Genomic DNA, 27,979 nt, shown 5'->3' with positions numbered 1-27,979 from the left:
TTCAGGGGCAACACCTCAGCTTCTCCTTTCTAGGGGAGGAAAAGAAAAGAGGGAGAGAGAGAAAATGAGAAAATAGAAGGGGGAAAGACGCTGTAAGCACAAGCGAGGGCAGACCACGTCCCGGCTGGCTGTCCCCACCCCCATGCCACCTGGGCACGCGCTCCCCCCGCACATCCCGCCTGCTTTTAAGGGATTTTCCTTTATAAAAGCAGAAGCCGGGAGAGGGGTCGGGTCGGGCCGAGGTAGAGCTGCCCGCGCCCCGCGAGGAGGGGGAGGGCGGCCGCCCGCCCCCGAGGCAGGGCAGAGGGGAGGCAGCGCTGGAGCTGAGGGGGGGATCCGCGCCCCGGCAGGTGCGAGGGAGCCCGCCGGGCACAGCCCGGTAACGCACCGGCCGCGCTGGCGGTGCCGCGGCTCCCGGTCCCGCCCGGCTCCTCAGTGCGCAGCCGCTGCCCCCGCCGCGGCCGGCGACGTTGCAGGGCCGCGAGGCATTGTGGGCGCCGCCGTTAACCCGCTGGCGCCCGGCGGGAGGGCTGAGGGGGCCGCGCCGCGCCGAGGTGCGGCGGGAGGCCGAGAGACGTGGCGGGGGCGGGAGGCGAGGCAGGCCGCGGCCACGCTGACCGGCTCCGGTGTGTTTCAGCCCCGTAGGGAGATGCGGCCCTGTCCCGGCAGAGCCGGGAGCAGGGGGGACGCGGGCGCACGGTGACAGTGAGAGGAAAATCCTCCCCCTCGGGTCAGAGCTGGAGAGAGGCAGGTTGGTACGCGCAGCGCGGCCCCTGCGAGCGCCGGGGCCCGCGGAGCCGTGGCCTGGGCCGAAAGCAGCCGGGCTCAGGGCCGGGGAAAGGCCCCACGACCGGGGGGTTCCTCCTGCGTGTCCTCTCGGGGGGCGTGGCACGGAAATAGGGGCGAAAAAGCAAAAACTTGCTTCTTAGAAAACAATTAGGAGGAAATTGTTTTATACGGAAGTCGTATCCATGTGTTTTAAACAAAAGGTGCTTACCAGACGTGCTGTTGAAAGCATAATTAAACTGCTGCTGGTTCGAGTTTTTATTATTATTTTTATTATTTCAAAAGCCTGCTTTTGGTAAGTGAAATCTGTAAGAATGTGAAATTATCAAACATTGAGAGAGCAAAAATGAGTGTTGCAAACCAAGCAAAACTGAACCTCAACTGTGAACTTCTATCATCTATTCTCACTTACTCAGTAACTGACCCTCGATATTTTAGCTCTGGACTTCTTTGAGCAGATGTTACTTATAAAACCGAATTATATCAAATTATGGGGCTGAGCACTGTAAGTCTCTTTCACACATTTAGTCCGCAAGTAGTTTCTGTGAACTCTCAGGCTAGGCACCTGAGACTGCCTAAATGATGTTAGGTTGTGAGATCGGGCTCTTGGAGGGATTGGTCTATAGGGAGCAGTATGAAACTATAGACCTCATTTCATTTGATATCAGAGGATGATTTCCATTAATTGCTATCCAACAATACTCTCTAAAGGTGGAGGTATATTAGATGATATGAAAAGAGCCTGTGGAACTGCTTTGTAATGGTTGGAGCCAAATGTCAGGAGAGCACATTTATACTGTCTGTAATTTCTTTTTAATCATCATCTGTAGATGCTTCAGAGCAATCCTTTAACATTTACACATGAATTCCACAGAGACAATATGCTGTTCATGTTCAGTGCAACTCCTATTCTGGCTTTCGTACTTAATAAGTAGGCTATTATCTTAATATCAGTGCATGGGCGATTAACAGAAGCAATTCTCATTATCATTAATGGTGGCTACATACATAACCCCCTTAAATCAACAAGAAGATAATGGGTCCTTAAATGTGTGTACAGCTGAAGGAGAGGAGGAGGAGTGTGAAGCATAAAGCAAACTCTACTTGCACAATTTGTTCTTCCAGTTAGGGCAAAGTGGTCTCTTCTGATAAGCAGCATTGTTTTCTGGTAAACAGGAGCTAATGGGCAATGAAGTTCCCATTATACAGATACTGTATTATAGGCTCTAATGAGAAATATTAATCTTAGTTTTTCTGTAATTGATAAAGAGTCCAGTGATTCGTGCTGGTGTTGGTTCTGCAGTGTGTCTGGTGGGGCTGACATTGCACATTCAACACTTTGTGCTCACAGCCTCAGGGGAGCACTGTTGTGCAACATTTTTCATCTGTTGTGATGCTGGACTGGAGTACTAATGCCTTCTGTATTCTTACTTAATTTACAAAATGTGAATGTTCACACTCTGCCTGGGCAGCAAATTCTGGCAACTTGTTTTCTGGGATCAAAATTGCTGCAACTGAAAAAAAGCGCTAAATGAATGTCTTATCTACACTGAAGCTGCCATTTCTGTCCTCCTCAGAAGCATAAACAGTGCTTCTCTTTTCAGTATAGTAACAATACTGCAATTTGCCCTACATCTGGAGTCATCTTTAACTATGGGAAGGAAATGCTTCCCTACATGAATAAATGTTACAAGATCAGACTATCTAGTTCTCAGTAGGAATGAAAGGAAGCTGTAAGCATAACTTTCTTGGTGAGCAAGTAAATGCATGGCATTCACTGACAAGTCCAATTTGTGCTGTTCTGGAATTTGGGACGGGTGCATAGCTCTCTTCCCATGTCTGCCATGTGTGATATATCTATTATACACTAGGAAGAGAACACTTCACATGCCAACAAGAAGCATTTGGAAAGACATCTTGCATTGTATTCCCCACTTCTTCCCTTTTTTTAGTTACCAAATTGGTTCTATCTTGAAACTAAATTATAAATATTTTTAGCATATTGTTATAACTGTTATGCCTAGTTTCAAACTTGTATGAAATGTGACAGTAAGGAACAAATTGTAGAATGAAATAATAAACTGTAAGGAACACAGTCTTTTTGAGCTGTTTTTCACAATCAGATTTTTCAAATAGAAATAATTTTACTTGGCTACAAAAGGATAATACTTCTGCTGTCTCAAAAATGGGATGGCTAGTCTGATTTGCAAACATACATGGCAACTAATAGAGTCCAACTCGACAAAGTTTTCATGAATATATGCATCTAACTGCAATGAGAAACACTAATCACAAGTGAAAGCCTATTAATTTAATCTACATAGTTTAGAATTTTGCTTTTACATTAATGTTTATCAATGATCTCTTCAAAACTGCTCAAAAAAGCCTCTGAAAGAAGATTTCAACCAGAGCATTGTTTTTTCACTTTTTTCATCCTTTCAGATTTCCAGAACTCTTTCTAATCTGTTAGTAAAACTTGATTTCAGCCATTAAATATAGTGGTCCATGATATAAAAAAAGCGGCATTACCAGACATTTTAAATTCCTCAAAAGAATGTGAAAAATTCTAGAACTGATGATGACATGAGCAATGGTGATGGGAGAGAATCATCATAAACCTTAAATTATTAAAGAACAAAGAACATCAACAAAGCTCTATTTTGATATATTTATAAAGATCTGTGTGGGATGAGTGCAGTACTAGTTGCACCTCTCATGGACTGAGAAGCTATAGATACTTACTACCTTCTTCCCTCACAACACACCTGAGATTAGCAAGTATATCAGAGTAATGTTCAAGGTGCCACAACACTTAAATTGAGGGAGAACTAAATGAAATGGAGATACCCTTGTTAGATAAATCTATTTAATAAATCTGAAGAGCAAACAGAAAGGAATAGACCTGCTTGCTAATAAATGCCACCTTTCAAGTTGTGCGTTGCTATTATTTATGACTTAAGAAAGTATAACTGTGAATAAGAAGAAAATACTGGGTTCGGCCCTTCTAGCTTTATGAGTAGCCTCATTAGTTGATGTGAATATGATAATGTCTTCCACTTGTAGGGTTTTTCGGTTCTGTATGTTGCATGTTCTGAATAGCATCTTGTGAACTGTAAACAGGTTTTCAGCCATGCAATGAAAGACTTGGTGATATTTTAACCTAACGGGTTTCAGAACTGCAAGTGGTGTCAGGAGGATGTCTTGTATTTGCAAATTTCTACAGGATCATGTACATACTAAAATTATATCACATAAAAAATATTAGAAAAGTAAAACTTGAAATGTTTTCTACCATAGGATGAAATATCAGTCCAGTTGTTATTAGTTGTCTATTTAATGTTTTTATTGCTATAAATATCATTTGTTTATTATGAATTACAACATTCAGCACTATTGGTATGCATTGTGTTTGGCAGCCATAACATAGCAACCTTATCAAGAGAGAATGTATGTTGCTATTAGGTTATGGAAATGTCACATAGGCTGAATAATTTAACTGCTTCCCTCTCATTGTGCAAGGGAACATTTTCCATCCTTTTCAAATGAGGCCTATGTGTAAGGGCTTTTCTGTCACATTTCCGTAGTTATGCTAGCAAAATCTGGACCTATAGCTAACTACTAGGACAGCCCTACTGGTAAACTAAATTTATAGTTTAGGCAAGACTCCTGCAGTTAAAGCAAGGAGTCCTGCCTACACTAGGGATGGCACTCTGCAGCCACCAGTGCTGAATTTCATGTCCAGCTTTTCAAACATGGCAAGATTAGGAGACTAATCAACTACCATCTTTCCACAGAATATTTATAGGACATTCATTTATGATTTGAACTCACTATGCCCACTTCATCATGTGGCTAGGAATACATTTTAACATGTGCATTTGTATTATTAATCAGGTTGCTGAGACATCCTTTCATTATTTTTCTCTAATGACACTTCACAGCTAGATTTGATAGAAAAATATCAAGCAGCTGCTTCGGACCTTCTGCCCATGCAAATTTTTTTAAATCTTAGGAATGTAACAAAATTTGAAAAGTCTCTGTGTGAGACATCAATAATTCTTACCTCTAATATTAAAATAGTAAGCAAACGATTTTATTTAACAAGCAGCTCTTATTACACACACGCACACAGCTGAAACTTCATGTAAATGTCACGTATGTGTGTGTAATAGCTGGTCAATGCATCGGCACAGCAACTAAATGAGGAACTAAAACCACTGAGAGCTGTTTTATTTCTTTCTATTTCACACCCATAAAGTACTTGGAGAAAACCATGAGGTGGCTTTACTTCTTGGAAGCATAGAGTTACTCAGCCTAAAAACATCACAATTTGTGTCAGTATTAAATAAACTTTCCAGAGTGGCCATCTAGAGTGGTCCAGGCAGGATGAAGAAGCCTGAAACTGCTACTCTTGGTCTGTATCCATTCTTTGAATATTCAAAGTGAACTTCTGGAGGCTGGCTAAAGTGGCTTATTTCATGGGCAATTTATTCATTCTAAAGTAAGCGTGCATAAAAAAAATGCATTGCTCCTTCAGCCTGGTGGCACCTGATGCTACCTGTGACTTCTTAATTTGTATTAGATTTTACTGTCTGGAATTGGAAAGAGCATTACTGAAGGCATGGCAGAAAAGTAGTTCTCTTTTGTGTGTATGTGTGTGTGAATAGAATTGCTTCTGACTGCATATTTCGTACCTACTGAGGGACAGTACTTATGTGTGCTGTCTCCTGACACTGTTCATTCGTGCACACACTGTTGTAGATGCCATTCAAAAGACATTTTAAAGTAAATGTATTACTGATTTCTTCTCTGTCATATCACACAAGACTTGTTAAATTGGCTTGGGGGAGTTAATGATAGTTTGAGAGGAAAAAATCACTCTTAAGCAAATGGGGAAGCAGCTTGTATAAAAGAGAGCCCCCAAATGACTGCCCAAAATTGGGGACTGCTCTCACACTTCTGGCTCATTTCATTGTCATTTCATTTGAGAAATGCAACTGTTGCATGAAAGCCTTGAATAATCACTTAGTATCAATGCCCAGAGACCTTGGCAGCTGCATTGAATTACTTCTTGGTCACACTGCCTAGTGAAATTGCAGCTGGAAATGTGGCTGCAATCATGCCAGCTACTCATATTGCATAGGCTGAGATGTTCAGATGGCAGCTGTGACAACTTGCTTTTCCCGCGTAAATTAACCCTTCCTCTGGCACTCCCTCATACTTGCCCAAGGCCATGCCTTTGAAAGCACCTACGCTGTCTTCCCTGGAATGCTGAGCTGCAATTCCAAGAGCTGCTAGGGCCCTATTTTGAGCAGGACTTCCCAAAGCAATTCAGTGGTGGTTTTGAGTTCTTAGCCTCCTGGTTGTAAATAACACCTGGGAATTTCAATGAATGATGGAAGCTCTTTAATGCTGCTGTTCAAGTAAGGTTATGATCTGCAGCATGAAGTCCCTGCCTCAGACTAACAAAAATGCTAACAAGTTCTGGGATGTTTCTATCTTTATGTCATTTCTTTATAGCTTGGTATTTCTGATCCTGGAGAAGCAGAAAACATCTCTCCTTGTGAGATGTTGTGGCAGAATTGTCAGGGCATCTTATTATAGCTGTAGAAGTATGAGTTTGAACAGTTACTCCACTGCAGCCATAAATGGGTGCCTATACGTTTGGTCCATGGGAGAAGAAGGCATCAAGTTATGATACCGGTCATTTTTTTCTTCATACCAGCTTTTGATTGTGCAAACAAGATAAGTATTAGCTAGATGTGGAGAAATTGTTCACCTTGCTATTATTCTGACATACTATAGAGCCTAGAGAACCTTCTACCTCTTCCATCCTTCATTTATTCATGAAAAAGTGATGAGAATGTGTTCTGTGGCTCAGCAAGTTAGAATTAGGGAATTACAAAAATAGATTGCAGATGAAGGCAGTGTAGAAATGCCAAAGAACTTGATTAGGAGGCATTCCTGCTGTAACATCCGAGACTTCGCAGGGATCAGAAGAACTGGTGTGTCCAATTTCACACACCAGTTCTGATAAATTTCGTGAATTGCCCAAGGCTGCTAGGAAGCTATTTCAAAGCATAAATGTTGTTGAGATTGTTTAAAAATTACTCTCATTGCTATATAAGAAAAAAAAAATAGGAGTATTCTGCTTTACTCTGGCAGTCCTGTCTTTTTTTCTGCAATATATTCACTAGGCTACAAAGAAGAGGGGAAAAGCAGACCATGGTTCCTATGGACATCACCTGCTGAAGGTGTACCACAGCAGCACTGCTTATTTTGGGCTTCTCTGCCTCTCTGTGGTCCCCGTGGCAAAAGAAAGGGAATATATGTACTGTTGTCACCCCCCTCAATCATCTATTTTGACAGTACTGGCTTCAGCTGGCATCAATCCCAGAGGAGTTGAGCTCTGTAACAATTGTATTGTTTTACCCCCGGGTAACGGAAGAATTAAAAAATTACAAATTTAAAATTAGAAGTTGAGAAAGTCCTTGCCCTTTACATGATCTCTCTAGCTGGTTCGTTAATTTTTTCCTAGGTAAAAAATTTTCAATAAGAAATGGAGGAATATTGCACACTCAGGTTGTTATAGATAGGCCTCACTGCCCAAGGTTAGCAAGCTGCCTCTGGTTACCAGGGCTTAGGTCCTATCACTACAGCTCACGTTCATCTTTTGAGGGAGTAAGGCAGAAACTAAGGCCTTTTCTTCCTCCATGCAAGAAGGTTAGTTATCCTAATCCATTTCTACCTCATACACATTTTCAGCACCCGCATGTCCTGTGGCAGGAAGTCAACTTTTATGTAAGGAATTTCCAACTGATGGTTTGAATTTGTCCCCTGTGAAATACTACTGTGCACAGTGGAATGATGCCATCAATCAGTTCATTGGCAAGGAGGTTTACTTCTAATTTGTGATAAAAAATACGCAATCTGACATGCTGCCTTGGAAAGGCTGCCATCTCCCCTGAAGGAGGGGAGCAAGCTGGCTAATTAAATAGTAACACCATAAAGCACTTAGCCTCTGTGATGAGAATCGGGTAAGGCATTGCTAAGGTTGGAGTATTCTGACGCACTGTGTTTGATCAGACATCTTTAAAGTCACTGTAACCCTAACATCTTCTCAAGAAGTTAGGATGTGACCAGCATGTGCATCCAGGTCTTAAAGTTAATAGGCACCCTTGGGTGACAAGAAAAAAACTAGGAACGAGAAAAAACTAGGAGCTCGTACCCCAGCCACAACATTTGAATAGAACTACAGCAATAACTCCTTGACTGATTCCCTTGCCTTGGTCTCATCCTGATTGCTGTTTGGCAGAAAGGGATGGAACTACCTGCAATTCCCTTGCTCCATGTACACACAGCAGAGATCAATATCCCTGCTAAGAATTGCTTAGATCCCATCTGAAACACCTTAATCATGAGAAAATCTTGCTGTCATCCACACTGGACTCTCAAAGAGATGTTTTGCTGGTCAGAAGCTGAGGATGAAATTATACTTTGTGAAGCCAAAAGCTCAGAATACTGAGTAGTTTAGTTTAGTTTAGTTTTAGTTTTCTTCTTGGCAAGTTTACAGTTGTAGTTGCTTTTATGAGTTAAACTTAAAAGTAGGTATGTAGCCCTGTGGCTTTCCTGCAGGAATTCAGACTGGGTCAGGGCTCACACAATTTTTAGCAGATTCTGTTAGTGGCAGCTGCTGTGCCAGTGCCACCACTAGTGACATGACTCCCAATGCTATGACAAGCCAAATACCACTTTAAAGTGGTACATGGTACGTCACTGGTGCTGTATTACACATCAGTGATGGTACTGTGATCTGGCAGCCAATGGATTTACCGTCCAATGGTCCTTTACTAATCTGTCTACTAACTAAACCTAATTATGGGTGAAGCGCTACATGTTTTATTCATTTTGGCCCCAATTCTGCTAGGTTAATATTTTATCATTCTGAAGTGAAGGATTTTCTGAAAATCTTCAGGAGATTTTTTAATTGGCCTGTAAAATGTAACCAAAAAAGCAAACTTCTTGTCAGGAGATTCAGATCTAATGCCTCTCCACTGGTGTCCGTGATCAAAAGAGTCCGAGGACCGCAGTACTGAAGTGTCCAACTTCCAACGTGCAAGCAGCCCTACTGAAATCAGTGAGGCTACCCAGATGCTTAAAGGCAGATACGCACTGAGGCAAGGCGTCCTGCTGCACCAGCACAATCATATGAATAAAAACTGCAAGATCAAGTTTTAGGCCCGTCTGTTTGAGCTACAGTTACATTGTCTTTTTTTTTTTTTTTTTTTTTTACCCTTAATAGACTAAGAAAATTCAATGTGTTTTTCAGGTGCAAAGGAGTCCCCACAAACGCATAGTTGTGTTCTGCTCCCATCTTAGTTTATCAAGATAAAAAGGGGCAGGGAAGGAATCCTGTCTGTGTCAGTAGCAGCATCTTTCACTGTTTCTCATGTCTCCTCTGTATTACAACTGAGTTGGAAAATAACTATGCTTATGGGAGGTTTTCAGAAGTGGGAGTCAGTACAAGAGATGCAGGAAGCCTTAACAAATGATGCAAAGACCAGGTCCTAACCTGCGTAGCTACAGTCCAACTTTTTTCATGCTGTTCCCAGCAGTTTACAGAGTGTGTAACACAAGCCAGTCTAATCCCAGCCTGCTCTTGGCAGTCTTGAGCTAATGATTTAATTCTGATGTCAGGTTACCTGACCCGACAGTGCAGAGTGAGTCTTCTCTATTCAGTTAGCAAGGAATGTTTCATCTGCATTCATTAAAAAATAAACCAGCCTTTGTTCCTATTGCCTCCACCATCCAAAATCCATCATCCTGTGAGTACAAACGCTGCCAGAGCTTCTTCAATCCACAGTTTTCTGGGTGAAGTATATTGGTTTCTTCTCTGGGTATATTTCTTTCACTTATAATAAAATGTATTCCATTGTATCTGACTGCATTAATTGCCGCACTGGTTATGCTCAGTGCACCGATCAGATAATCAATATGTATTACCATTTAAAACCAGAGGGATTTATGATCATTTTAGAGTCTGTCTCCTAATCTTAGATATTCAGAGTTTACTTATTTGATTGTTTGTTCTTTCTCTCCTTACTGCTTATTTGAGTACCGATGATGATGTTAATATGAGGTTTTTAAGATTCGTAGTACTTTAGGAGGAATCCTAAATTCAGCAATGCTTTCCTAGAGTAAAATAATAGATTCTCTATCATTTCAGGTACCATCTCATTTTAGTACCGCTGTGATGAACAGTGTTGTATGCTTATTTAAAGGAATTAATCACTCAAGGTACCAAAGTCACACCCTATTTTAGAGACAAGAACAAGACCCTGACTTGCTTCAAGGGAAGAAAGAACTGTCTAAGAGTAGCAGAGCAAACTTTGTCATGTGGCCGCTGAATTCACTGGAAATTTCCAAGACAGTACATTGTGATCAGATGGGTCTTTTCCAAGCTTCTTTTCCTGCTGTGCTGGAGCTTAGCAACAAATGTGTCCCAATCACAGTGTATGTGTGACCTACTCCTTCTGCCTGACCAAAAATGCATGTGGCAGGGAGGAGTGATGTGATCCCTGTCTTCTGGACCCCTCTCTTCCTTCTTGGACTCGGGGATGTGAAGGAAAGGGGTTACATTTTTCTGTGCACAGAACTGTGTTTTCATGGGGGTAATGTGTACTCATCGACTTGCTCTACCATTTGCAATTTAGGTTGTATCTATTGCTTTGCTATAGATACAGCAGAATACTGTGATCGGTGCTTTGATGGTCTTCTGGCAGAAGCTCTCTAAGGAGAAAAGAGACATGCTCCTCTACATCCTTCTGCTATTATTCAGGTGTGATTTGTACACCAACCTGGCTATATGCATTAAAATTAAGGAATTCCATGTATTATCTCGCTTTCGGAGTGTGTCTTCCATGCACATTCTAGCTGACAAAGTTTGTGGGAAGAAGCATGGCATTTCAGGCTAATTTTGAGACTAATGATTTTAGGGTCATTTAGGCTAACAGCTGCACGGGGAGGAAGATGATGGGAATAGGTGTGTGGAGGAGAAAAGGTGTTGATCCCCTGCCCTGCAGGATGCCCTATAGGCTGTTTGTCTGTAGCCCACCTGGTTGGCACATACGAGGCACCCGCGGGCAGAGCAGAGCCGGCGCAGTCTGGGGGAAAGTGTCACATCAAGAGGACACTCGGGAAAATCCGGGGCTGCCCCACGAGCACTCGCAGGAGGGGAATGAGCTGCCGCCGTCGTGCGCGTTTCGCCTGGCCCCCCCCTCTCGGGGAGTGGGGCTCTTGCCGGCGGGGCTCCCCTCTGCAGGGGGAGCAGGAGCATCCCACGGGGCCTGGGAGGGCTCCCGGGGGCGGGGAGCGAGACAACCCCGAGCAGGCAGCGAGATCCCCGCCGCCTCCCCTCCCCGCAGCCGGGCTTTGCGAGCGGAGCCGCCGGCAGGGCATTGCCCTTTTAAGCAGTGGCCCCACTGCCTCCTCCCCGCCGGCCCCCAGCCCGCCCCCCCCCCCGGCTCCCGGAGGGGCTCCGGCAGCCGCCGCGACCTCCCTGCCTGCCGGCGGCGAGCGGCAGCTGCGGGCGCGGGGCCGGAGAGCCGCAGGGCGGCGGGGCCGCAGCGAGCCGCGCTCCCCCGCCGCGCCGCTCTCGGCCGCGGGGCAGCGCGGCCCCGCCGCGCTCGGGGACCATGGGATGCTGCACCGGGCGCTGCACCTTGATCTTCCTCTGCACTTTGCAGCTGGTAAGTGGCAGCGCCGCCCCAGGGAGCCGGGACCCCGCAGCCCCGCCGCGGCTGCCGCCGGGGAAAAACTTCGCGGCGGAGCCGGAGCGCTTGGCTGAGCGCGGTGGGCTCGGCTCCGGGGGACGCGGGGAGCGGGGCATTTCGGCTCCCCGGGACGGGCCAGCAGCAGCCGGCTGGGAACAACCCTCCCCCCGCGCCGCTGCCCTCCCGGTGCGGGGCGGCCGCGTCACCCGGGCCGCTAAAGGCTCCGGTCCCGGCTGAACTTCCAGCGCGGCGCCGGCTCTCCAAAGGGGAAGGTGAGCTGGATGTCAGCCTGCACTGCCGGGGACTCTCTGCAGCTTTGCTACACAGAGGCATTTACTGATCTTTTTTAAAACTCGTGGATACATAAAAAGTCGTTAACTTGTAAGTCTGTGGTTTATCTAAAATAAAACTAACAAAATCAGTCTGTCAAAGGAGTCCTAGAAAGCTTGGTGGCGGTACTCAAAACAAACCAAAGTTTATACGTGCTGAAACGTATTGCTCCCCTCAGCTTCTTCTATGCAAGGCTGCAAGAAAGGGCTCACTTAGGGCGTCTGTTATCCCACCCTGCTTGTTTGCACTGAAGAGCTCTGTGCAGATTTGGAAGTAATTGTTTAAAACGTTTTCGTAATGAAGTGCTTTTATTTTGTGTGCGTGTATATATATGTATATGTGTATAAACTTCGTGGTGTTCAGAAAGTGTCATCCCTTGTGGGCACAGATTCCTAGCCCTCATGACATCTGCATACATGTCAGTGCAGAGCAGTGATAAACAAAGGTCTGGTTGTTTTATGAGGGTCTGAGCATCCAGCTTGGATCTGGAGGGTCCCCTTCTTGTCAATAGCTAATAGGCTCCAGGGTTTCTCCAGCCTTAAAAAGGAAATGACAGCCTGTATATATTTAATCTCATTTAGTTTATCTACGTTTGCTTTATTCTGGGCTATTATCAGTGTGGAGGAAAAGACCAGCTTTCTTCTAAGTTCTGTTGAATAGTGAGCTAGTGCCAAGGGGTGATCTAGTTCAAACTCTTTGTTTTGGAGCTGTTTACGGTCACAGTAGTTTATTTTCTGTGCAGAGGCAGTGAGTGGGCACTTCTCCGAAGGCAGAAGAGAACCTCGCATTAGAAAAAAGTGGAATGCGTTAGTTTTTAAATGTAACTGGCAGCCTAAGATTGAAGGGGAATAGGGTGGGAATGCAGTCCTAGCATCCTTCTGATGCCTAGCCCAATCAGAAGATGTGGATAGAAGATTTTGACTTGTAGTTAAACAAAATAGGGGAATAGAAGTTTGTTTGTTTTTTTGCACAAAGCATATCACGCAGCATATTTATGAACGAGTTAAATGGCTGGGGAGTATAGTTAGTCTGCCGGGATATTTGATTTTTAACCCATGATCACAGCAGAAAGAAGTGTACCCTGCGTTACATTTGAAATTGTTATCTGAACACTGTCTCTTAAACCCATCAGTATGTCATCCTGCTTTAAAGCACATGCTCACTTGCTCTCTCACACACACATACACACACACGAAAAAGAGAATAAGAAAAAAAAAAAAAAACACGAGCTGCTGGTGCTGCTCTTATTTCTGACAAGCGTGGGAGTTTTCTCGTTTCCAAGATACAGGGACAAAGAACCCCCAGCATTTTATTTTCCTTAAGACCCTCCTCCTTGAAGAAAAGAACCAGTTTGGCTCATTCTTAAGGAAGTTTGGGTGCTTCAGCCCTAGCGATTTCCCATGCCACTTGCTGGGTGAATTGGTAGAGCTGGAAAAATGTAAACTATAGGGAGGGAATTCCTGGAGCTCTGCTCCGAGGGGGGTGAGGTCAGGAGATCCTGACTGGTTCCCAGCAAGCGCCTGGGTGAGTGCGAGATCAAGTCCGATTTTTTTTCTGTTGCTTTTTTTTATTATTTTTTGCAAGCCTTGTCTTTAAATGTTCACATCGTTTACACATCAGTACAGCCCAGTGACCTGCAGAACTAGCTGCTGTTCATAATCGGTTCTGTTAATATAAAGCATTGAAGTGATCGGGCCAGGATCATCCATAAATTATGATGACGTGAACTTCCTTTGTTCTTCTTACATCTCTACTCTTCTTCGTTTGATACTTTGAACTCTTCATATTCTTCCCTATATGTTGCCAAGCATCATGTCTCCCACTACTGAAATCCCAGAGGTGAAATCCCAGTTCCTCTATGGTCAATGAATGTTTTGCCTCTGGCTCAAATGGGGAGAAGATTTCAATTGTGGGACTTCCAACTCCAGTTTTGCAATGTACCTTATGTTTCTTTACTGGAAATTACCTAGTCTGAGATCTATTTGTGTAAGCTTCGTGGGGATGTTTTATATATGATGAATGGAAAAACAAAAGAACCCCCTAAAAAAAAAAAAAAAAAACAAATCAAGCATTCAGGTTGCACTGGTGTTTGAAGACTGTTTTACTATTAGGTGTAAGTAGTTGAGCCGGTATGTTGGGGAGTGTTTGCAAACTGCAGTATGTTTGTCTGGAGAAAAGGCAGAGAACAGACATATTAATCGTTGCTGTATATGCTCTCAAAGAAAAACTTTGTGATCCAGTCAGAGCAGAGCACAACATGTGAATGCAGTGACCTGCTACACAACGTGAATACCAACTAGATCTTCAGCCCCCCACCGGCTGAGAGCTTGTGGCGGAGATAGGCAAGGAGGGCCCTATGCGTCTGTCTCGAGAAAATCAGGGCTGACTCCCCAGTGGTTTGCTAATCAAAAGTGGGGGAAGGGAAGGCTGTAGTTTGAATAAATAATTTGCCGAGTTCCAATTTTAGGTTATTGTTGCCTTGAAATGTCCAAGTTAGGATCCTGCTGTTTAGCTGATCAGTGCTGTGGAAGGGAGGCTATGAGAAGATCCTGGCTCTCCCTCTTTCCCTTTGATCATGGTGTGTATCGCTGTCCCAAATCCTTTCGTTCTTCCTGATCAATCCATCTCTTTGGTGGAATAGTTTGGGTGAACTGCCAAATCGGGGCCACCCTGTATGTAGATGAGCTTAGTCTCAGCTACTGCGTAGAGGAGCACCTTCTGCAAGGTGAAGAGCTGTTTGTAGTTTTTGCATCACGAGAGCAGTAAAATAACTACCACAGCCTCCTGTCCAGCAGCTACCAGCAAAGGGGAAATACAAAATGCGTTTCTGACCGCGTCGTTATGCTGGGCAGGCTAGGGTGGATGGTCTTCCCTATGGATTTCATACAGCATTGAAAAATTTCCATGGATATGGTCGCCTCTCAGTTCTGACTTTGTCCAAGCCTCTCTGCCGCTTAAGTACTAACGTTAGCCACAGGAGCACTAGCCCTTGCTCACCCCTCTCAGCCATCTACCTTGGTGCCGTTGGCCCATTAAGATCTGCAGGGGGGCTCTGTGGAGGGTTAAGAAATGTATCGTATAGAAATTAGAGTTGAAAAAGGTCTGTCAAGGGCAGGATTTCAGAACCTTTGTGGTGTGACAGTGTGTCGCACAAGCAGGGCCAAAGAGGGCTGTGGAATATAGGGGTGGGTCTCAGAGAGGGAAAATATTTTTAAAATCATTCCTTTTGCTGCTTTCCTCTCTGGCAGCGTGAGAGTGCACCCAAATGGTGTAATTGCTAGAGTAGTAAGTGATTGTGCACTGAAGGCACCATGTGAGTTTATTTCCACCAAGCTGAGCATGGAAAAATTCCCTCCCTCCCTGTGCCCTGTCCCAATAAATCAAACAACTGTAGTTTCTTTGCATTCTGTCCATGGATTGAGAGCTCAGATGCCAAGCAAAGCCTGGAGACAATTTTGCAGATACATTATAAATCCCCTTAGAATAAGGGGTTCTAATGGAAAAAGTGACTAATACTTCAAATGAGCACAGAAGAAGGCGCCCCGGGACGGGACTGCATATTGAGACTAACCAAAAGTAACTATATACCTTTATTTATTTATTTTTTCATGCACTCTTTCTCCCTCCCTTCTCGCCAATGCTTTTTTAATCTCTTACAGAAGTGGGTGACCAGTTCTGGAAACTATTTGAAACCAGCACAGATCTTTCTCTAACAGCTCTTTTCTGTTTCTCAGTGGCCATGTCAGTCTGATCAAGACATAAAGTGATAAACAGCATGCTGGGGGTCAGGGCAGAAGGGGAACGTGGCAGACAGGCATTTGGAATTGCACAGCCTGTTGGGCAAGACAGAATCTGGGCAAAAAAAAGCACAAGTGAGAACAGGTATACTCGACCCGATAAGCACACTGCCCTTCTCTCCTAAGCTTGTAGGGATAATCTGGCTCCAGTGCTGATTTTAAGTCTTGATATTCACCCCCATATTGATAACATTTGCATTCATAAACAGACCCTGGCTTTCTGCCTGGATGTTGGGGGCTCTATCTTCAAAGCCCAAATTCTTTGGGGAATTCCAAACTGAGTGCCTGTTTGCTGTAATTCAGGCTTTTCCCGGGGCATGGACAATGTCTGATACCCTGCAGGCTCCCTGGCCTGCTATCTGCTAGATCTCACGATCAAGCATGGCTACGTGGGCCTGCAAGAAGGAGGGTGGCAGAGCGTCCTCCTGCCCAAGGTTAGGAGCAAGCAGGACTGCGGCTTCTGCAGTTCGGGGGCTGCGGAAGCAGCTTGCTCTGTCGCCGGGACATTTTGAGACTGCGGAGGGGGGGCAGAGCCCCTCCTCTACAGCTGTCTGGGGAGCTGGGGCGGTTGGATGCATTTCCTGCGGGAGCTTTGAGCTCGTGCTCTGTGGCATGGCTGAGCACGGAGCATTAAAGGAAGAGCAGGTGCAAGGATGAGCGCAGTGTCCCCCCGTTGCTCATGCTGATCAGAACCGCTCCGCAGTTACCTTGTGCTCTCCCCATCTGTTTATCTTCTTCAGATTTTGTGCTTAAATTATAATCCCTCTGGGGAAGGGACTATCTTTGGTGCGTATGCACAGCACCTAGCACAGTGGTGGCTTGAACCTTTCCTGAAGTCCTTTAACAATGCTCCGGTCTAAATAATAATACAAGCCCAAAGACTACGTTTGACAGATGCTGTCTTCTCTGTGTCTGTTCCAGACAAAGGAAAAGTAAAGCTGTGCCAATAATAGAAGTTGTCAGCATTTTCTGCTGAAGCTGACTTTCAGTAGAAACTTGGGATTTGTCTAAATGAATATTTTCATGAGAAGTATCTGTTTTCCATAGACAATTTGGAGTTTTTCTCCAAAGTTTTGGCCAGAATATTTTGGCGAAAAATCAAAAATGTGCTGGCAAATGTTTGCTGCACTAGCAAACATTTTTAATTTTGGAGTTGTGGGACTTTTCTTACAAAAAGTTGAGTTTTTGCACGAGGAAATCTTTCTCTTTTTTTCTTTTTTTTCTGAGCAGCTGGAGTCAGTAATGCCCTAGCACAGTGGGTTAGTCCAAGGAGAAGAGGGCTTGGGGATATGCACAGCACAGGGTCTTTCAAATGTGCCCCGCTGTAGATTGCAGATTGCCAGGCAGTCCACCACCGTGTTTCCCATAGTAGTGGTAGAGATTGCAAATAACTCCCAGAAATCCAGTTTCTTTGTGTCCTCTCACAAAACCTATTCAGTATTTTCAGACCAGAAAAGAAATTTGGCAAAAACGAAGACAAAAATCAGTCCCTTTGCACTGCTTTTTCCTGAGATGTTTTGGCAGCAGCGTGGTTTGATTCGTTCGTGATCTGCTAGTCCATTCCAGATGGACTGGAAGTGCAAGCCGTTTTCTTCTGAGATAGTGTTGCAGTGTGGTTTAAACTGTAGTGTGCAGACCCATAAATTTGCTTTGCAGGATTGTTTTTCTGACAGAATTTTAACCTAGATAGTCTAAATAATACTGACGCTTATTGTATCAAATTTGTAACGAAATCTAGAACCTCACTGGGAAGTGTCCCATTCCCTGATTTTTTCACCATCTCCAAGAAATGCAGAAGTCTCTGAAACTTCTGTGCACAGAGGGTGAATCTGGCCAGGCTGTGCCCTGGCCACCGTTCTGCTCTGCTTTCTCCTTGATTCCCACCATTTCCTGCTGAACTAGCTCTCACAGGTCCTAGGAGTAACAGGACGTTCAGCAAAAAGGAATTGGGTGTGATTGGGGCGATTCGGAGACACGGACAAAGATTTTTGGGTTTGGTCAACTTTTGTTGTTGTTGTTGTTGTCGTCACATTAAGACCTAGTGAAGGCTGAGGGCAGGATGGTACAGAAGTCACCTCTTCTTTGAACCCTGGCTCTCCATCTCAGCTGATGCAGCGGGTTTGGCTGACGGCTCTCTGCTTCGTCTGGGCCGCGTCCTGCTGCTCGGCCTCCCCCCTTTTTCTCTGCCTGAGCGCCAGGGTCGGGCAGGAGGGCAGGGAGCCGCCGGTCCCCCCGCAGCGAGCCTCTCCCCCGGCCCGGAGCCGAAGCCGGCGTGGGGTGAAGGGAAGGCCGAGGGGCCGGGAGCGCCGCGCCTGCCAGCGCGCCCCGCGCAGCGCGGGGACGTTCCCGGAGCGGCGCTGACGTTGCTCCATTGTGTGCTAATAATATACGGAAACTAAGAGCATTTTGGCTGGGGTGCGAAGTGGAGCTTTTCCAAGAATTTGCTACAGGGGCCTTCAAATAGGAATTCTTGGAGGATAAACTAGAAAACAAAGGCCAGATTGTGGTCTCTTTTACTCCAGGAAAACTCTGGAATAGCCCATCGCTCTTTGAGCGTTTAAAAAAATGCACATGGTATAACAAGCTCCAAGCGCCCCAGCTGTCGCATCCCCTTTTCCCATTAACATGTCACTGGGTCAGTAGTACTGCATCTTTCTGTCTTATAAAAGAGAGATAATTTGTGATTTAATGTCCTTATGACTGTGAAGTTCCCTTTGTCTCCACTCCCCCTGTGCTGGAGTAGATGTGATGAGTGCACCTGTCTCTGTATGTTGTGTCTGGATTTTAGTTTGGTAGAAAATAGAGTTTTTAACAAAGTGTAAATTTCCACAGATTTTTTCTTTCTCAGAAGGAGCACATTCTTCTTCCATTCCCTACCTCTGGAACAGGAGGAGGAAAAAAGGACATTTCTGGCCAAAAAATAAAAATACCCTGGCATTAGCAGCATTTTCTGAAAATGATGGGGGTTTTATTGCGCCAAACCCCAAATATTTTTAACTTTTCAGAAATGTTTTCAAGATTCTTTCCATCACAAGGTTGAAAAGTCTCACAAAGCTTTTTTCTTTTTAATTTTGTGCTCTGAAATTTTTATATTCCAAATACATCTGACATTGCTGTGTCAGGAGCTCTGCTGATGCTCCTAAATGTTGGGGTTTAAGAAGAGAGCTCCTCAAAGAGAGAATGCAGGCTTGGGTACTCCTGCAGTGTGTTGGCTGCCTGAGTTCATCTATTATTTGCTGTAGGCCAACACTTACAGTATTTTTGTTGTTAAAGAAAATTTAGTAAATAACACCCTGCAAAACTGCCTATCTGAATATTTTGCAGTCATTCCAGACTCATAATATTACCTTGAAGTTCATGAGATTTCAAAGTAATAATAAATGACTTCTGCTTGACTAGTTTATTGAGCTTTAATGATGGTCAGAATCTTACTTCATCTTCTCATAGGCAGTATTATTACTAGATATAATAGTGGGGATTAGGAAGGCAGGGATTAATACTATCAAAGAGTAGAGAAATAGTTGTACTAAAATAATAGCAGGAAAGCAGGGTTTAAAATAAGAATGAGAAAAAATGAAATCATTAAATATCTAACAAAAATCTTTAAGATGAAGCTTCAGGAAAGATGTTGCTTCTCATCAGGGTATCACATCTGTGGTTGATGATACACACAGGAAGTCAGTGGTGATGTTTCTCTGGCTTCTCATTGGATTAACTGAGCCCAGGGTCCACTTCTGAAAATGAGGAGCACTTTAAGATGAGGAACACAAGTTTTATTTCACTTTGTGTTCTGAGTTTCACCAACCAGAGAGGAACAAGCAGCAGTTCTCAGCTGGGGTGAGATCAATGGGTCTTCTCTGGACTTCGCTGTAGCTCATTTACATCAACTGTCTTTTCCAAGGGATGCTTTTTGGTCTCATTTCCACAAGGATATAATTGCTATTTTCCTGGTGTCAGTGGCTTGTTCGCAGCACAGCTGCTTCCGTGTCAGGATGTCAGACACAAATATGCTGTTTATCAGGGAAGCTCACATCCCAGATTTTCTCTCAAAGGTGAGGACTGATGGAAATTAAGGGAGCAGCTTTTCTGATCTCCCTTTCCCCTTCCTCCTGGACATTGTTTGGATGAATCTAGCTTTAGTAATTGAGGTGTCAGATTCTCTGACATCTTTCAGCCGAGAGGATGATGGTGTGGAAATGGTGACCTCCACTGCCATCTGCCATGGCTTAATGAAAATATACTGTGGGAATCAAGGTGACAGCTTGCCTCCGTCACCTGCTTGGAGAAAGCAGACATCAGGAGTTGTGCCAGCTTCCTTTGCCACCTTTCAGGGACTGGCCAGCTCAGCAGGCAGCTTTCCACCTGCTCTCCAGTCATGCTCAAGCCAGTAGAGTAGCCCCTTTCTCCCTTATTTTTTCTTCTCCAATTCTTTCATCCAACACTAGAAACTCTAGAATAACAGGTTATTCATCACTTTTTCTGTGCCCATCAGCTGCCCATGCGCTCAGTGTCCCAGGTTTCAAAGGCTATTGCTCTGTGATGTAATTGCTTTCCTCAACATGGTTCCCCAAGGCTGTTTCACTATAGTTATGTCATCCTGGAGGGATCTGGGACATTGCTGACCTAAGAAAGACAGGTCGAAATTGGCAAGTGAACAAGAAAGATGCTCTCCTTCATTACTAAGCACTCGACAACCAGTGATCCTAATGAAAGACATTAAAGAGCAAGAACTGAGTATTACTGAAGAGATGACTACACTTATCAAAAATGAAACCTGGTGCTTAGATGAATACACAGTTACAGTGAGTACGCAAACTTGAGAACCTCCTGTGACTCCTCTCTGGGGAACAGGGACCTGCCCTTTGTCCATGGTGACCCTGACAACAGCTTTGGACCCATTAAACTGACTGGTTCTGAATTATTTTTTCTAAATGCTATTCCCCAGAAACAATTCATCTGTAAGTGCCATTTCAGCTGTACAGGGAAGGTGAGATAGAGGGCAATAAAGAAGAGGATGGAATATTTTATTACCCACATAGAACCTACAAAATATTGAGTGTAACTGTGCATGGAGTGCTCTGTGTGGTGTGCTCATCCATCATGGATAAACAGCCTCACCACAATTAATAGTTTGTCACTGTCTTCAGCTTTACCTGAAAATTATCTCTATAGTAACTAGAGCTCAGTCTTAGTGCTAAGAAGGTTAACCTACCTGGAGGTCATTAGGAATCTAAATCCAGGCTGGTTCTGTTCTTATTTACTAGGTTTGGACATTATTTCTACAGTACTGCAATAAGCATGCTGTTCTGTGTTTCATTTCCTGAGCAATGGTCCTGTAATGGTTTCTTCATATGGGGAGCATACTGGTTTGTACTGTAAACTCTACAAGCAAAATTTTCTCCTATGTGAAGTTCAGCAGATGCATGTTTTTCCTTTTGTGGAAAGTATGTGCAAGCATTTTTCCTTTCTTATTACTTATACTCTAGATACTCAGAAGTGCCTACCTCCATGCCCATGGTGTCTAGGAGTACCCTTTCCCCCTTTCAGAGATGCTGGACCCTTCATACTCCACTGAGAGGGAAACATTCCCACTGTGTGGGGACACCAAATCCAAATATTCCAAGGACCAGAAGAAGAATGTAGTTATTGGCACCTAGAAGACTTGTCTGCTCCCTTAAGGAGGAATTACTAAGTGAAGCTGGGCTGGAGAGAAACTGCTCCTGAACCAAAAACCTTATGTCAGCAGGACAAGATAGAACTGATCTGGCCTGACTAGCTTTGACCTTTACTTGAAGGCCTTAGGAGAGGGAGCGACTATGTATATTTGTTTACCAGCTAACAGGCTCAGACAGCCAAACTCTAGATATATTTGCTAATTAACCTTGTGAAGAATGACAGCAATCTGAGACATCAGTCATCAAGCTCAGGTGGACTATTATACTTTCACTGAAACCAAAACACCTTTGAGGTCCTGCACCAAACGTCCTCTATTTAACTGTACTTCGGAAGAACTATTCTTGCAGTGCTTCCCTGGGGCCTGGGAAGAGAAAGGCCAAATCTCTGGCCAGGTTTGACGATTTTGTACATTTAGATAGCTTGAATGAATATCTGAACTGTTGGCTACTTACCTAAATCAAACCCAGTTCCTAATTTCCCATGGCTACTAGTAATCCGTAGCAGCAGATTTCCATGTGTGAGATCAGAACAGGATCTGACAGGCATCTGGCATCCATAAGTCCAGTAGACAACACGCTTTCTGTGATATCATTGTGGGAAAGACAATACACATGCTTATGTGGTATATGTACAGAATTAAGGGAGAAATCTGATTATCCTAATTACTCAGAAATGCTAAATATGTTCAGAATATAGTTTGGCTAATTAGCCTGGGAGATTGCTGGCTGTTCTGCAGGAAGGAGAGTGGGTACTGGGAGAAGTGCAACGGGAGTTCACAGTTGGTCTGTTATGTGCCCTCTGCTTTTTGAGCATGCGGAGGAAAGTGAGCATGGGGGTTTGGAGATGTGATTGCCAATCTTAAAACAAATTACAAAGCTGTGAAAGGGCAATTCTTTTTCAAATAGATGCCATTTTTTAATATTCTGGGTCTTCAAATTTTCCATCTCATTATTCTGTGAGGAAACATTCAAAGGAAGGATGGGCCTGCCTCGCTGTGCCGGCAGCTGGTGAGAGCCTGCACAGAACACCTTCTCAGACGTATCTTCTCTGCATGCTCTTTATCGTGCATTTGTGCTGACACGAACAGATTCTCAAATACTCTCAGAAGCCTGAGAAAAAGTGATGGTGGCTGGTTTTGTGAATGATGTTGCTTCATTTGTGTTTAATTGGCTCATTTGTACCACAGAGTGCTCTTTCCCAGAGATGCAGAAGTCAGGCAGCTTCAAAGCAGGACAGTGGGTTGGTTCATGTTTAGTACATCTCATGGTAGTAGTCCTTCAGGTGTTAGATCCAGAGATCTGGAGTATGCCTTTGACTCCATTTGAGCATATACGTGAAGGAAACCATGACACTGCCCAAGAGGGTTGCTGTGCACCAGGTTAAGACAGCTCCTACGCACAGCTCAGTGCGTTCTTGGAACCTTTACTCTACACAAATTTCTGTCATCAAACCAGAGCCCAAACCCAAATCTTCTGGATGTAATCAGTGCACACAATCTGGGCTTATCCATTGTTTCTTCATAACTGTATTTCCTCCTGTTTTTAAGGAATCCTGCATGATTTTCATTCCTAACTCAGCTAGCCAGAGACTAACATCTACCTCTAGCTTTTCTGGAAAGGTTACCTTTCCTAGTCTTAAGTAACTGGTCATCTTCACTGTGCTTAGGATCAGCCCTGCTGTCAGTTTAAAACAATATTGTCTGGAAAGCTAGAAATGGGAAGTTACAGGAGTGTTCCAGGGCTACCATTGAAATGGCTTAAAACTGAGTTGTGTGACAGCCTGAAAGGACAGATAGGGTGATATAAAAACTCCACCAAGGCTTCAGACAATAAAGACTATGTCTCCCTTCTGATGAATAATGGCTCTTTGTTTTATTCCTTAGATGACAGAGCTGTTACAACTGCTGAGAACTATTCCAGTGCTAAATATATGTCTGTGTAATAAAGGCTCTGCAATCTATGAACTGGGGCTGAATGGATACTTGAGTGAATCATTTAAAGTACAATGAATTTCTGAAGCAGCTCATAGTGACAGGAGGTGGAGGGCATAAAATCCTTTGCAGAACACTTATCCAAAGGATGCTTTCCTTGAATGAAAAGCATCTCAATTTTCACATCGGCCAAATCTTTTCCTTGTAGTGACTCCCATGGCCATATAAAGTTCCTTGCTTAGAGTTTTGGATGCTGACCTACAAACAAAGAGCATTTCAAGTGGCGTCCCGGTGTTTGGTGGTGAGAGACTACAAAGAATTTCTAGTAGAAATCTTGGGAAAACTAGTCCTGGCAGACTGAATGAGAATGGGAATGCAGCAGAAAAATCCTTGTTCAACTGTAATCCAGGGCTGAGAACTCAATGGGATTTTGCTGGGTCATATCAGAAAGAGTAGTGGTCTACAGCCTGCTACCTGAAGGAGAATAACACTGCTTGTTACTCCTGCAGTATATTTACACTAGTGAAGGAGGCAATGCATGGGTAGTGTGATCATTCAAAATAGTGGAGCTCAACCCAGTGCCTTTCCAGATTAAACTTCCTTGAATTAACTTAATGAAGCAACAAGGATTTCAGTTTCCATAATGTGGAGTAGCACTTTTCTGTTTGAGCTAATCCTTGCAGACAAACCTGCAAGCAAGAAGACTAAAAGACCTTGAAAAACTGGTCAAAAAGTTTGGTGTAATGACAGGCCAAAGACGCAATCATTCTGGGGACCGAAGAATTGTCCCACACTTGCAAGGGAAGTGGTAACATTAGGAGGGAGACGGCCGCTGGGCAATGTGTGGATGCAGCTTTTGTAATACACGTTAATAGAAGGCAAGTCTTTGTTCCCTCCTCATGGCTGGAGGAGATACGAGAGTTCAGGAGTGCACTGCTTCTGGGCTACTGCCCCATGGTTAGGAGTTCAGTCCATGCAAGGTCACCAAACTCTTGCACTGCTGTCATCCAGTGCAGATTTGTCATGAAAGAAAGATTTCATTCTCCAGAGGTGCTGAAAGTGGCGTCTATTGACAAGCCTTTAATTTAAAAGGAAAAGAAAAAGAGAAGGAAAAGAGAACTTCAGCTTTGCTGTTGAATAAACCATGAGCCATTGAGGAGCAGCGAGTCGGCAGGGGAGGGGCAGGAGCCGATCTGGGAGAATAGCGCAGAAATGAAGGGAACGCAAACGTAATGTGAAAAATGAAGCACAGGAGGGGCCTGGCCATTGTGAGACACTCTTGGAAACTTAATTGGAGAGTCGGTTGGTGGGAGGCCAAAAGATGTATACAATAAAACAGAGACACTCGACCAGACTGGAAATCCAAACAAATTGAGTAGCACAACAGAAGAGATAAATTATGCTCATAAAATAAACAATGGCTGAGTGACATTATATAAACAGTTACATATAATAACACCACTGTTTGTCTCAGCTTTCCTAATTGGAAGGCTGGGCAGCATCCGATGAAAACTCTGTGTTGCACATTTTCCCCTTATAATGAGGACGATTTCCCTCCCCCATGGCAGCCTCCCCCCAGTCCTATTTAGCAGCAAACTGAAAGGCCTGGTTTCATTCCACTTTCCCACAGCAAACTCATCCTGGCAGGAACTGCATTTAGGAGGACAAGTCGAAAATGATAATAAATTGAGGAGTTGCTCTTATTTCACCTTGTGACAAATCTATCCAGTGGGTGACTCAGGGAGGGTGATAAGAGTATAGACCGGACTGCTGCTCTCCTTTTGATGCTTGGTCATGTGGAAAATAACCCCATTCCAGCCCTCACTCAAAAGGCTTTCCTTTAAAAATAGTGCTTTTTAAAAGGTACCTAAGCCTTATTTACACTGCTGGAAAGCCTAACCTGCATTAATGTGAATGTCATGGGTCTCATTGCATCATCTACTTGGACTGAAATGCAAAAGCAAAAGCTACTACACAAGAAGTAATGTGACCAGTGCAGTAAATGCAATTCAGAGAACTAGTTGAATCTTAGGGTTTTTAATATGAATCTGTGTTGCTAGTAAATCCCTAATGAGAATCTTCCCTTGCATAGCACCCTTTCTCAAGTGCACCATAGCTGATTTTTATGGGAAAATCCCTCCGGTAGTGGTGAGAATGGGAAAAATACAAAGTTTAGTGACATCCATCAAGGTTTATACTTATACTTTGAACCCAAGACTCTCAGCCCTAAAGCACTTATTTCTAGCACTGAATCTTTTTTGAAGCAGAGATGTGCTGCTACCCTTTAAGAACTACCCAGAGCAGAGTGCGCTTCACAAGCTGCTCAATCCAACAGGGAAGCAGCATGCCTGAAATTCAGCCTCGGATGTGTACCTAAACTTACCACGAGCTCAGCTGTACTTAGGTATTTTTTTGTTAATGCGTCTCTGTTTTCTTACTTTTGTTGAGTTAAGAAAAGGAGAGCAGGAGCTCTGCTTTCCCTTCCGTAACGCTCTAGTGGAGATTACAGCGGAAGGAAGAAGCCGAGGAGCCGGTCAGTGTTCCCCGAGCTCGGAGAGCTTTGGGGGCGCAGCGCTGCGGCTGTGCCGAGGGTATTAGTGACTCTGGAGAAGTGGGTGGCAGCTCCATCAGGATCAGTCTATAGAGGGACACAAAATTGGCTTTGCTTCCCAGTGTGACTGGAAAACTTAAAAAATCTCTAGTTTACAGGTCTAAAGGGAGGCAATGGAATGTAGATTTGTTACCTGTAATTACTAAGGTAATTAATCAATTATTCAAGTACAATTGATTTCCTTCCAGTGAAGCAACCAGAAGATGAAAATCCATAGTGATTGATGCATTTTCTAGCCACTGTGCAGAAGGGAAGTTGTTTGTGGGGAGTGTGGTTATTGGAAAATTCCTGCAGTGGCCTGAAAGCCTCTGACAGTCCCTATTTGTAACAAAATAGTTGTTTCCTGTTTGCTCCAATTTAAAACTCTTCCTGTCAAAAGCATTTTACTGGAACCAAAAGCTGAATTGTTAAATGTCTTTCATGTCCAAAATGCTATTTTCTCTGTAGCTCTCTCTTATTTAATGCTTTGATGACAGGCATGGAAGTTTGTCAGTATTTCTTCACTGATATTTATTTTTCAGTTGAAAAATGGTTACTTTTTTAACTATAAATTTCCAAGAGAAATTTTTCTTTTGTCCTTTTTTTTCACTAAAATAAACACATTTTCATTTTAGGTTGTTAGTTTTTTGCAAAGAATAATTCCTACACTCTCACTAATCATGATTAAAAATCAGCTGTCACAGTTTTGGGTCATTTCATACTGATGATATCATATATGAAATGCAAACAAATTGTTTGGCCCATTTGTCTCCAAACTGCTAAAACACCTCCAGCTTCTAATTTTCCTGAACACTGTCTGCATATTGGCATGACGTGCAGAGGGGAAAGTCTCTTGGGTCCGTTTTGATATATAAATCCGATTGCTTCTGCAATATTAGCTCATCTGCTCTGTCCTGACTTTCCAACTGTTTATTAGATTAAAGTTACTTCCTCTAAATGTGGAGGGCAAGGTAAGATCAATAGCTGAACCAAACAGCGCAGGGGTGCCTGACCAGTGAATTCGCTCAGCGTCCTTTGCTGGGCATCGCTAGGATTTAGTCTGTATATCTACAAGCCATAGCAGGGCTGAAATTTGGGGGCTGCAGGCATGGAGGCAGGGTGAGTTTACCTGTTTTGTGAGCTGACAGGGAAGGGAAGGGTGACGGGGCTGGTGCTGGGATCAGCGATGGAAGGTCCCCAACCTGAAATGCCACTCTGAGATCCAAAAAACCCACCAGTATAATGATGAGATGGTTTCTGCAGATACATTAGCATGAAATATTAAAGAAACTTTTTACAAACGTAACCTTATTCTCCAACTATCCTCTGTGTCAAGTGAGGTTATTATTCCTATTTCCATAATAGAGATAGGAAAATAAAACATTAACACTCGTGCAGTAACTGGAATACATTAGTGGAAGCAGTGGAAACAGAGCCAAATTCAGGAGACTTATCAATATTTGGAGGTAGCACTCCTTTGGGGTTGTCTGCGTGGCTGAGCCCAGCTGGGTGTCAATGAATCGATACCCAGCAGCAGACAGCATCCGTGTTGTTCCTCACTGGCTCTTCTCTCCTGCTCAGGCAGGTCCAGATTTTGCGGAGTGCTTCAGCACTTGACTTCAGCTGGATGTACATTGTGCTTCAGGTTAGCAAATGCTTCAGTGCTTCACTGAATGCTGGCTTCTGCCTTTCTTGAGGAGCTGCTGCTCATGGTATCACAGTAGAGCAAGAAGCATCACATGTAGCCCCTGGCAATTAGAAAGGGAAAGCCATAAAATCATGAGAGATCCATCTCTTTGGCTTCATGTGTTTCCCTTCCCCAACCTCCACAACTTTACAGCTATGTTTTAGAACGCAGAAGTGCTAAGAGCACTTTTCTGTATCCGAGTGCAACAGATAAAGTCTTTGTTGCCTCTTTGCTTTTCATGAGAAACAGATGCTTTATGAAAAAGGGTCCGTTTATTACCAGTGGAAATTTCTGAGCAGTCACTCCCCTCCTGGTGCAGGACGATTACAAATGGGCTTTTCTCCTAGGAGCAAAGTTGCAGCAAGACTGTGGCAGATCCCAATTTCCTAGATTATTAGTAATAACAATATC

The 27,979-nt window shown here is 43.9% G+C and overlaps 1 protein-coding gene across 2 annotated transcripts in view; it reads left to right on the top strand.

Moving 5' to 3' along the window:
• The first annotated feature begins 11,414 nt into the window (after window positions 1–11,414).
• The window catches only part of NKAIN4 (sodium/potassium transporting ATPase interacting 4), a 53,970-nt gene continuing 37,405 nt past the window's right edge, over window positions 11,415–27,979 (top strand). For both annotated transcript variants that reach the window (XM_062588952.1, XM_062588953.1), the window contains exon 1: window positions 11,415–11,534. In XM_062588952.1, the coding sequence (XP_062444936.1) occupies window positions 11,481–11,534 (54 nt within the window). In that variant the 5' untranslated portion in view covers window positions 11,415–11,480. The remainder of the gene's footprint in view (window positions 11,535–27,979) is intronic.

This window comes from Rhea pennata, chromosome 16, assembly GCF_028389875.1.
Source record: "Rhea pennata isolate bPtePen1 chromosome 16, bPtePen1.pri, whole genome shotgun sequence".
NCBI classification, from domain to species: domain Eukaryota; kingdom Metazoa; phylum Chordata; class Aves; order Rheiformes; family Rheidae; genus Rhea; species Rhea pennata.
Note: the sequence above shows the minus strand (reverse complement) of the source record. Positions and strands in the feature narration are given on the sequence as shown.